General features: G+C 32.9%; 1 protein-coding gene across 2 annotated transcripts in view; it reads left to right on the top strand.

Moving 5' to 3' along the window:
- Positions 1-12,217, top strand: part of LOC107446148 (putative inorganic phosphate cotransporter) — a 52,393-nt gene extending 40,176 nt beyond the window's left edge. The window contains exons 8-11 of one of the 2 annotated variants that reach the window (XM_071186155.2): positions 444-599; positions 5,410-5,495; positions 9,156-9,229; positions 11,875-11,992. In XM_071186155.2, coding sequence (XP_071042256.2) covers positions 444-599; positions 5,410-5,495; positions 9,156-9,215 — 302 coding nt within the window. In that variant the 3' untranslated portion in view covers positions 9,216-9,229; positions 11,875-11,992. Of the gene's footprint in view, positions 1-443; positions 600-5,409; positions 5,496-9,155; positions 9,230-11,874 lie in introns of both variants that reach the window. The other variant, XM_071186154.2, reaches the window with a different exon arrangement.

The raw sequence follows: 12,217 nt of genomic DNA, 5'->3' as shown, positions 1-12,217 counted from the left end.
AAGAATCACAATTAATAAACTACCACTTGAAGGTATTTATTCAATGTCCAGAGCAAGTTGACATCGCTATGTAGATAAATAAAACTATTTTTGTGTTTTCTATATTGCATTACTTTCTTCAATCCATTTTAGTAACGATAATAATATTAAAAAAATGGAAAATTTACTCGAATTATGTGTTTCTTATAATCTTGGCTTCGCCAGTCACCGGTGACCACCGTGAAGCTGCGAACAAACTCAGCGCCGGTGACCTATGTCCCCCATGACATTCAACATGTTAATATTTCCATTTATTTTGATTTCTTCGACAAAGTGCTCGAACTACTTATCCAGCAACTACGCGGACAGCTGACCTCACAGTGTTAAAACAAATTCATGACTTATGGGATAGGAGTCCAGTTGCAGTACACTACTAGACTAGACTAATTTCTAATTTGTTTTAGGTACATTTGGTCCAGGACTTGCTTTGATAGCAGTTAATTTTGCTGGGTGCCGAGCCGAGCTAATTATAGCCTTACTTTGTATCGCAATGGCTTTGAGTGGTTTTGCTTATTCAGGTTATAACGTTACACACATGGATATGTGTCCTGATTTTGCAGGTAAATAAAAATTTAAGAAATTGCTATTCGAATAAATTTTTACTACTTCCTACGCTTTGTAGGCGTTATAATGTTAGCGGTAGGGTTTGTTAGGGTGGAATTCTAACAATCGGAACAATTGCTGTTTTTTTTTTAAATTATAATACATATTTTTATTTTACGTAACACCAGTTTTTATTTCTTTACCACGTTTCTAAATATTCTGCCGAAATCAGAAAGCAGGTGACATCCCTGAAAGTATACAAATGCATATCTGCCAACTTTTACGCATTTAGCGTATAATTTTATTTCTATACTAGGAGGCTTCGCCCCCTGCTCGCTGGCGCTCGCCAACCCCGGAACTGCTTTCGCAGTTCATTTCGGATTGCTTCGCAGTCCAATGCTCGCTTTGCTCGCTCATTGGATACGTTCTTAACGTCTAGTTTTTGTATACTTTTTTGAATACTGAAGTTCCGAAAACTTTTCACTGTAGAAAATTCTAAACCTGTACATTTCAATATTAATTTGAAATTGCTAAAAGTTCACATATTTTTCTTAATCACACTATTCTAAACACACTAAATTTCAGTTGTTGAGAGAAGTAACTGTTGTAAGTTTTGTTTTAAAGTCTTTCCAAACAGAGGGCTAAAACCATGTGTTGCAAAACAATATGAAATAGTAGTCTGCCACTAAACAACGGATGTAAAGCATCAGCTTTGATGAAGATAATTTTGTATTTTTAATTCTCTGAAGGGCGCCACCCTAATAATATGGAATTTGTAAAATAAATGTATATATTTTTGATTGTTGATGAAGCCCATCATTTTGTGTTTTCATCTGTGTTCCGAAGCAGAACAACTATAAGTTTTTTATTCTATCACAAAAATATAAAATGTATAAAAAAACAAAGAAAAGGAGTATAGTCATAGAAAAAGTTAAAATTATAATATAGTATTTGTCAGTTAAAATAAAACTTTTTGTTTAAGTCATTGCTAACAATTCAAATTTCTCCGAGGCAATTCTAAACTATAAATTAAGGTAGTATTGTTAAGTTGAAGCACAATATTTTTAGTTTTGATGTTAACAATACAATTCAATTTTTCACAAAAACGATTGTTTCCATTGTTAAATTCAATGTGAACAATTCGAATTTTTCTGAGGCAACTCTTAACCTCTAAATATTATTTTTTTTTGTACACGTTTCTAAATGTCAGTATTCAACCACAAAACAACTTAAAGTCCTCAAATTTAGTATGAAGTTGTAAAATGTAATGAAAGAGGGTCATAGCAATAATGAAAGTAGAAGTAAAGGTAGTACTGTAAAATTAAAACAATATTTTTAATCAATGAGCCAAGTTCTTCAAGAAGCAGTTGTAGAAGTAGGTTGTTTATTTAAAACTATTTGTAGAATTTCTTTAAAAACTCAATTGTTAATTTGGGTATTTGGCGATACAACACTTATAGAATTGAAGGATTTGTTACGTCAAGCACTCAGCTATCATAATTTTGATCTAGTTGCTCTTCTAAGTCATTTTGATTTATGTTGCTAAGTTAACTTTCAAAAAATTCTACGGCTGGCAACGGCATTTTTATTTTATAAGTTGTTTATTTTTATTTCTTTTAGAATTCGTTATTTCTTTAGCGAAATGTTTTTTAACCTAACAGAATTCTTTGCCGACTGTTTTCTCTATAAATGAAGAAAATAAAGTAAATATTTAAGTGTTGTGAAAAGAATCTTATTTAGTTGTACAAAGTACTTCAGCCAAAATTTGGGAGCCACGTAAGAGAATTCTATATATTAGATCAGAAACACATCATTAAAAGGCAGAATGCTTTGGTGTTTTCAAAACGTAAACAAAACAAAGCAAACGTTGCCACCGTCGGAAAAAAAATACAGCCAAAATTTGGGAGCCACGTAAGAGAATTATATATAATAGATTTAAAGTGGTAGTAAAATGTATGCTTTCCATACGTTCCTTGCATTTATAAATTTCATTTGTAACCGCTATGACCACCGCTATTTTTAAAAAAATTAAGCTTATATAATAATATGCATTACCGACGTTATCTACTAGTAAGCGTTCTCAAATTATAACGTATGCAACTGCCTAAAATTGTAATATAAATTCCATTTTACTGCCAATGGGGGAAAAGTATCACAGAAAGGATGCAATTAGGCAAACATTTTAACTTCCCTGATTTAATAATTGGACGTATAACTACTTCCTCCACTTCGAGGGAATTATTTTGATCAGGGCTCGAAAAAACTCAGAAATTTTACCCGTCCCCGAGGACGGCTTGTCCAACAATGTACCCGTCCTCCATTGAAACTAACCCGTAGCTTCTAAATAAATAAAAATATAATTTTCTCTTATTTATTACAAACATTTATATAAATTGCACAATGAATTAGTAGTTACTAGGATTACAAATACTAAGATTACATTATACAGTAATAAAAGGAATACTAGGTTATCAATAGTAACCTAGTATTTCTTTTATGAAATAATTTAAATGACAAAGGTCAAGTTATCTGGAATGTCAATTTTTCCGAGGGTACTGCGTTTTTTAAATGAATCAAATATGACGTTTGCCAGTACCACATACAAGCCAATGATTTACAGAGGTTTCTGCACAGAAATCTGAAAGGGGTTTTCCATTTAGGTAGATGTTCATAATTGAATTTAGCGCTTCTTGTTTAAGCCCCCTTTCGCTGAAAAGCCCCCTTTCAACCGCTGCAGTCCTCCCAGACGAAGAAAACATCAATTCCACCATGTTGCTGTATTGTGGGTCATTTTGCTGCATTTGGTCTGACGAAGGAATTAACAGGATTTCTAGATTAGAGGGTCATTTTAGAAGTGAGGCGCTACTCTAGACTCTTGCAAGATTACAAAAATTGAAAATGTATCACGAAAATTAACGGGAAAATAGCCGTCCACGCGGACGTCGGATTCAAGGAATTCATTGTCCGTCGGGGATTTTCGAGCCCGTATTTTGATAGTAACTCTGCAGCCTCTCCCATAACGAGCGCCGCATTTATTTTATGCAAAAAACCTTTCAAACAAAACCAATTGATTATGATTAGAACATTTATATATATAATTTGATTTCTTATAGATAGTGGTGAAAATAATGGCTGGGAAATTTTTATTAAATCAAAATTATTAAAATATTTATACACAATCTATGCTACAACTGGTAAGACTACTCTCTAAAACTGCGCGAATTCAGTAGTAGTTGTGCGACTTGTAGTAACCGTTGTCAGGATATTATAGAATATAAGAGTAATATAAAATCCCAAGGCGTACTACTATTTGAGAATACTTGTATATATGTATGGTATGGGATTGTATGCACGTCTAGGCAAATCAACACCTCCTAGAAGAAAGAATGCCTTAGCACGGATCAATTTAGCAGTCCGACGTAACGAACATAAACTGCGCACTGAATGAAAATTAAGAAAGATGACACTATGTTATTGAGCTGCACAGTAACGAAAGATGTCATTACGCTTGGACTACTAAAGGATTTAATTTCTTGATTATGGTAACCCGATCTGAATCATTCTTTCTTTCAGGAGTTATTGAGTAAATCTGCACTTATGTTAGACCGAAGACTATAGGTTACTACCTACTTGATTTCCAAGACGACTAATGTTAAAACGACGCCAAGAATAACGCCAAGCTAGAATTATTCGCTTTTAGTTTTTGTCTTTCATAACTCCGTGATTGCTTTCAATATTAAATCAAAAGGCTTGTCTTTCCCATAAGTTTGATAATGCTGCAAATACATATTTCAAATGATAAAATTTGGCAAACTTTTTAACTTCAGTTATTTTAATACAAATACAGGATAATACAGTAGACTAAGATTGTAAAAATTGATGATCGTAAGCGAAAATCTATTAAAAAATATTGAAATTAGCAAATATTTTCTAGCATATTACTTTCAGTTTAGTATTTTATTATTTAACGATATACCGATATAAACTATGTCTTACGGTGTTCCTAGCCCATAGGGCTATCTACACCTTCATCTAAGATTGAATGTTGAATAAGGGAGGAAAGGGGTTAGAGAGGTTACGCGAGCGTATACGTGTTGAATAGAACAATGATTAAGCAATGGGTTGAGCGTAATAGAACGCAGTCTAAGTTAGTTAAAATACACGATAAACAAGATTGTGATATAAACACTGGTTAAGAATACAATAATATATACAACGGAAAACGAGCTTGCGAGAACATATAATAGGCCCTTTTAAAGGCCAGAAAAAGATACTCGATTTTGGAGTGGATAAAGGTAAAAGGCATGAATTATCACAAAATAAACGTAAAGGTACGTAGTCTGAGTTAAATATATACAAGGGTTAAATATATAATTATTTATATATTATTTAAAATATGAATATTTTGCACCGTAAGTTATGGTGGTAGACAGTATTGAATTACTGAATAGATTAGAAAAATAAAAATGAATTGATTTTCGACAACTATTTACATTATAGGGTGCTCGTAATATCTCTGTATTTAGATATAACATTTATAAAGCTAGATAATACAAATTGCGCTAGAATAAATATCTTGTTTTTTTTTTAAACCGAGTCATAATTACGGAGCAATTCTTGTACCACCTTCTTCTGTTTTGAAAAAAAAAAAGAAAAACGTTCTCTGAAATGGAGGTTGGTAGAAAACGAGTTAAACATTAATACGTTTTTCTCCTAAAGAATTTTAGTAGCTGATTGCTGCATTCAACTATTAAAAACATTTTCCTTAGCTTTCATTACGTTTAAGCACTCAGGTTTATATATTTACCTTTTTGTTTGATATTTCAGGAACATTGTATGGCGTAACAAACTCGATTGCCAATATTTCTGGTGTCTTAGCTCCAATGACTGTAGGAATTTTGACTTCGAATAGCGTAAGTAAAGCCAGGGCTGCCAATTTTCCATGCTTTTTGTAAAAATATATTCTGGTGATAGTTAATGTTTTAATATTTTTTTTATCCGCTTAAAGTTATTTTCCATACCACTAAATATAAATGATTTAAAAGGTCATATTCAAAGTCACTTAAGCGCAAAATTGCTCGAGGTGAGGCTGTTAATAAGCTGGTAAGATTACTACCAATAATTGTGAAAGATTTAGTTTCCTAATGTGTATCACTCTATGAAATATTTTCAAAGGACGTAGTTATTGACAGACCTGATAATAAAGCTCTGATAATGAAGCTGACCCAGAACCCAGTTCCAAACTCATAGAAGAGATCAAAAAAATTTGGAATAAGAACACTATTTTGAACTGGGTAAAAGCACATGTGGGGATCCAGGGCAATGAGGAGGCAGACAGGGCAGCAAAGGATGCCATTGGTTCTGACAGTGTGGATCTCCAGGTTCTGAAGACCCCCAAACAAGCTAAAACCGAAATCAAACAATATTTAATGGCAAGGTGGAAAACCAATTGGGAAAATTCTGAGAAAGGCAGGCATACATTTAAATTCATTAAGACCCCGTCAACTACAAGGTTGCAAACTAATTTCTATTTTAACCAATTTCTAACGGGGCACGGAGTGTTCGGAGTACACCAAAACAAATTTTTTAATAAATCAGATACTTGCTCTAACTGTAACCAAAGACAAACCATAGAGCATCTTTTATATTATTGTGATCGGTACCGAACACTCCGAAAAAATTATTTCTTCCAAAAAACAGACCAACAAATTTTTGCAGACAAGGTTTGTAGAGAAATTATCAAGATTATCATTAAAACTACTCTTGAGGAACAAATGGAATTAATAAACAAAATTGACAATAACTAAAATTTTAACCTGCTTAATCTAACCACCTTGCCAAAACTTTTTTTTTGGACCACATTGCCATTTTAGTGTTTTAATTTGACTTTTAACTTGACTTTGCATTTTATACATGCTTTAGGTTTGTTTACAACCTTTGGATTTTAATACATTTGGTATTTTACATTGCGATTGTATTTTATACATGGTTTTTAGATTGTTATACACCCCTTTTAACTCTTACCTTTTGGTATCTATTGGTATTTTGTCCTCTGTTTTTTTGTACTTCAATTGAATTTACTCTGCTTTACTTGTTGTTCTTCATTTTAACTACCTGTTACTACTTCACCCTCACTATTTTGGTTCCACCAGCAGGATTCAAGCTGGCTTGATTGGCTGGATCCTTTCAATGCCCTATTGGCAAGTGTATACATCTGTGATTTTGTCTTAGTTTTAACTTTTCAATTTTAGCACTATATTCATTTATGTCATTTTATCCTTTCACCTTTTGGCGGTTTTATGAGCTGTATTTACGGCTGTTTTTGGTGAATTGTTAGATTTTTTGTCTTGTATTAAGGGTTCCACCAGCTCTGGCTCACAGCTCACTCAGTTTTTACTGGTTGTCTCAGGGTTCACAATTTTTGTATTATATATATATATAATTTTTGTATTCTATTTATATGAGGGTTAATGAGTTTTGTATTGTATATATACAGATAATTTTTGTATTTTATTTATATAAGGGTCTGTTGACCTTTTAAATGATTCATTGTATTTGGCGTATGGGCCTATTGGCCTAGGCCGCTGTATATATAATAATAATAAAGCTCTGAAAAGTTGATTACAGGGATGCCAACTTTTCCGTTATCTACAAAAATTTCATAAATTGGTAGCGAATTAAATAGTGAAACTTGTTGAATGAGGATAATTACGCCCACTTTTTAAAAATGTCACCACCACATAACTACCATAAAGTTACATTTCATCTGATACTTAAAATTTTTGATGAGCAGTGATGGAGGAATTATTTAAAATGAAAAATACTAATCTAAAAACAACTTAAACTGACGATCTGGAGAGTTTTCAAAAGTGGTAGGGAAGATTATAGATATCTAGGTGTTTTAAGCTATCAATAAATATTTAATTTAAGGGAAATATATATGGGCACAGAAAATAACTCGTTAATAAGTTCGTAGTTCACAAATGAAATATAAATATAAACATTTTTCAGCAGACTTGAAAACACTTAGCTACCACTCATCTATTTTTTCCCGGTATTGAGGAACCTACTGTTAAATTTCGTTACAGTGGAAAATATTTCTTTTTAAAAAAAAAAAGTTGGGAAAGTCTTATCCGTAGCCGCAGCTGTAGTTTTGGCTTCTCGCTGTATAGTTGCTGTAGAGGAGTCTTTATCTCAGGGCTCGAAAAACAGCCCGTCCGCCCGTCCTCGGCGGTCAAAAATTTCCCGCGGACAACGAATTTCTCGAATCAGACGTCCGCGCGGACGGCCATTTTCCCGTTAATGTTCGTGATACACTTTCAATTTTTGTTATCTTACAAGAGTCCAGCGCCTCACTTCTAAAATGACTCTCGAATCTAGAAATCCCGTACAGCAACATGCTGCGCATGGTGGATTGATGTTTTTTTCCGGCTGGGAGTACTGCAGCAGCTGAAATGGACTTTTCGGCAATGAACTTACAAAAAAACACATTACGTAAGCGTTAAACGCAATTATGAACATCCACCTGAATGGAAAACCCCTTTCAGATTTCTGTGCAGAAACCTCTTTAAATCATAGGCTTGATTGTGGAACTAGCAAACGTCATATTTGATTCATTTAAAAAACGCAGTACCCTCGGAAAAATTGACATTCCAGATAACTTGACCTTTGTCATTTAAATTATTTCATAAAAGAAATAAATTATTTCATAAAAGAAATACTAGGTTTTACTATTAGTAACCTAGTATTTCCTTTATTACTGCATAATATAATCCTAGTAGCTTCTAATTTATTGTGTAATTTGTATCAAATAAGAAAAAATAATATTTTTATTTATTTAGAAGCGACGGGTTAGTTTCAAAGGAGGACGGGTACATTGTTGGACAAGCCGTCCTCGGGGACGGGTAAAATTTCTGAGTTTTTTCAAGCCCTGCTTTATCTGTCTTTTCTGGTTCGTTGGTGGGATTACATTTCTTTTTCTTTTTGCTAGAAGAACATAAGTGCGTACGACGCACTTAAGTACGTAAAATGCGCGTCGGCACACTTCATGCAGGCTGGCTCGGCATTGCGGGACTTTTGCGTGTGAGACCAAACTTCTTGCATCTGCAGCAATAAATCTCGTGATAGTCAAAAAGAAATATTTCTATCCGAACTGGTGTAGTCTAAAGCTGTTCAATGTTGAAGATCTCTCGTGTCTGTGAGAATGACTAGGAGGAAGGGGAGGAGCTTGTACTTTTGGCCACGCCTTTTTCTCATCTGGCTCGATTCTTATTGGTCGTAGCCCAAAGTCTAGTAGGTCTTTTTCGATATCTCGAATCGTAACGTCGGTGTTATGTCGTTACATGAGAATTTTGACTAGGCATTAGATATTTTTTCTGTCCAGCTATTGCAGAGGCAGTCTCATTTGTAGCTGAAGCTGTAGTTATGGCTTCCTGCTGTATAGTTGTTGCAGTCGCGTCTTCATCCGACTTTTCTGGTTCGCTGGTGAGATTCTTTTTCTTTTTGTGTCTCTTGGTCGGAGGCTGTTTTAAGTCGTATTCTAACTCTTTCTGTTGTTTGGTTTCTTATTCTAGCTCATGAATCGTCTCCATGTTGACAGGATCATCCTACTGTTTCAGGAGCAGGCTCTGTAATCTCAGGATCGGAGGTTAGTGCTATTACTGAGGTTTCTGCTGGCGTGTCGGTGACTGCTATCATTTCTGTTTCAAATGACGTCGTTCTTTTTAAGGCAGTGCCCTCAGGAAATAGCTCACTCTTTCTTTCCGGGTAGGCTTTCAGAAAAAACTCACTTTTAGTTGAATTTCTTTTTTTAGACTATTTTACCAACCATTTTTACTAGGTAAGAATCAGTTAGTATTTTTACATAATATTTACGTCATCAATACGTCAAAATTTACGTAAGTTGTACAGAATAGTAGTTGTCCAAGAAACTCAAAATTTGCCTAAATAAATTCGAAAAGAAATTTACTAAAATTTTAATAGTAAATTTGCTTTGTCCATAATAAGTAAAATGCACATAATCGTTTTAGTAAATCTAAATAGTAAATATTCTTTTGTCAATCTTTCGTAAATTATGCGAAATCAATCTTACTGAAAGGTAGTTGGTGAAATCCATTCCGTTAATATTACATAAAATATACCAAAGCTTTTTTTTAAATCGAATATCTCAATCGTAATATCATTCCATTAATACAACGTAAATTTTACGCATAAAGCGCATTGACGTTACCAATTTCCTCAAAATCTACGTTTAGATTACGTATTATGCTGCATGGGTAAAAACAAGGCAAAAAAACCTAGGGGTGCCGTTGCTTTTTTTAGATAAGCCCCTTGAAACATACTTATACTTCACTTTAAAGGAGTCTCCATACCGACTGCAACAGCAACAAATCGCATGTTGCAATGACTTCGCGCATGCGCACTTCTTTCATCCTCCCTCTGTTGCAACAACCAGCGTTTGCCGTCGCACTGGTTTCAAGAATTGGATGGAGTTCAATTTCCGTCGCTGTTGCAGACTCTCAGAGATTCAATCCGATTCCTATATATTTCTAATCTCAAAGGGAAAATACGATGAAATCACGTATGATTTTAATGTTAACGTCATTCAGAGCATAGTGACTTATGTTTAGATAAAATATTTGAATATATTTGAAAGACATTAAAAGACATTTTTATTACAAAAATGTACTTTAAATGTTCTTATTTATAAAAATCTTCGTTGAAATTTTTATTACATATATATAAAATAATATAAATTTTTAAGAACATTGATTAAAAATATATATTGATAGGTCTTGATTTAGAAACAGTGTTTCTAATTTCATAAATTCCTGAGATAAATTTTTTAAATTCTAAAGTGGGATTAATCTGCTAATCTCACTTAGGTTTAAGCTATTTTAGTGCGTTTTGTTAATTATGAAAAATGCATTGAATAGGTACTTTTCTTTAATTAATTCTCTAAAAGTATTTTGAATTAATTGCGAAAAATTAATAGTATAAATCTTTTCTACTATTAGTATATTCCTCATAAATTCCTATCAACTTGCGAATGTAAGAAAAAACTATATTGAAGCATTTGCATATGGAAATAAATTCATTTTTATCACGTCTATATAAAATGTTAAGTTGCAAACTTGATATATTTGTAATATTCAAAATATTGTTCTCAACAATGTTCTGAAAAAAAAAAATTTTTTTTCCTAACATGACCTTTTGATAATAAAATAATTTCTGTTTTTCATTTTCCCTAACTTTTTTAATTTGAATTATTTAGTATTCCAGCAATTTAGTTTATTTAACAAAATAAAAATACGTGTTATAGTCGGAAAAATTTATACTGAAAAAATGCATTTTTTTCTCATAAAAAGATTAGTTAAGTATTAAAAATTAGTAGACAAAATTATAAGACAAAAATTATAAAAAATAAATAATTTCGTATAAATTATTGATACAATATTTGCAAAAATGTGACGCAAAGTTTATTTCGACAATTTATGAAGCATCTTGTACTGAAATCATAAAGTAATATAAATATAAAAAATAATATAAATATAAAAAGTAATTCATATGTATAAAATAATTTTTTAAATACAAAAAATAACGATAAAATGAGCTGTGGAACAAAAACTAGATACAGAAGAAAGTGCGCATACGCTAGCCAGGAAACAGGTTTGTTGTCGCATGCGGTGTGAAGGTACATGCAATCACTTGCAACAGACACACAGCAACAGAGGGGAAAAATCGTGTTTCGCATCACTGTTGCGTTCGGTGTGTAGACACCTTTACATATTGAATGGGGGTCATCGGTGTCCGGCACTGAGTTTGTTCGTAGTGACACGGGGGCCAACGGTGACCGGCAAAGATTATTTAGTAGATTTATATCCACCCCTATTTCTAAACAATTCGTAGGCTAATATAACTCACCACTTTTATCAGATATGTCAGGCTAAATCTATTAAAAAACTAGCAAAATCTGTCTAATATTTGCAAATTTAGTTTGTAGTTATTTACCGTTGTGGCCAGACGGGCAAGCCATGTAAAATTAGCGTGGCATTCAACTTCGAAACTTTCTGCAAAAGAGTGGAAATGTTTTTAAGAGCTCCAACTTGCATAATATTCATTTTTCATTACCTACTTCAATGTAAAAAGAAATCAAGCCAATCAAACGATCCAACTGACACACATTATCCGAAGTTCAAAATAATGGCTTTTAAATGAAATAATGAAATCTTACTTTACTTATTCTAAGTTTCTAACAGGTACTTAACAAGTCAGTCTGATGTTTAATTTTAGGCAACTCTTGCAAGCTGGAGTAAAGTCTTTTACACAACTGCTGCTGTCTATATAGCTTGTGGAGTTATATTCGCTATGTTCGCATCTGCTGAATTACAGCCATGGGGAACAGCTAACAGTGAATCGAAAGACGAAAAGCAAGCAGTTACGGATATTGATATTAAAAATGTCAAAACAAACTTTGGAGATCCTTGTTAAACAGTTGCTCAAGCATTCCTTTTTTCTATCTTGAAATATTTCATTGAAAGAACATAAGAAGATAATTGTTTCTGTTATAATTCATTGCTATATAACTAACGCTGTAGTTCTCTGCCGCCAAATAAAATGTTATAGTTTAAGTGCC

The sequence above is a fragment of the Parasteatoda tepidariorum genome, chromosome 4 (genome assembly GCF_982258835.1).
Source record: "Parasteatoda tepidariorum strain Cologne lab strain chromosome 4, Ptep-v5.0, whole genome shotgun sequence".
In the NCBI taxonomy this organism is placed as follows: Eukaryota; Metazoa; Arthropoda; class Arachnida; order Araneae; family Theridiidae; genus Parasteatoda; species Parasteatoda tepidariorum.
Note: the sequence above shows the minus strand (reverse complement) of the source record. Positions and strands in the feature narration are given on the sequence as shown.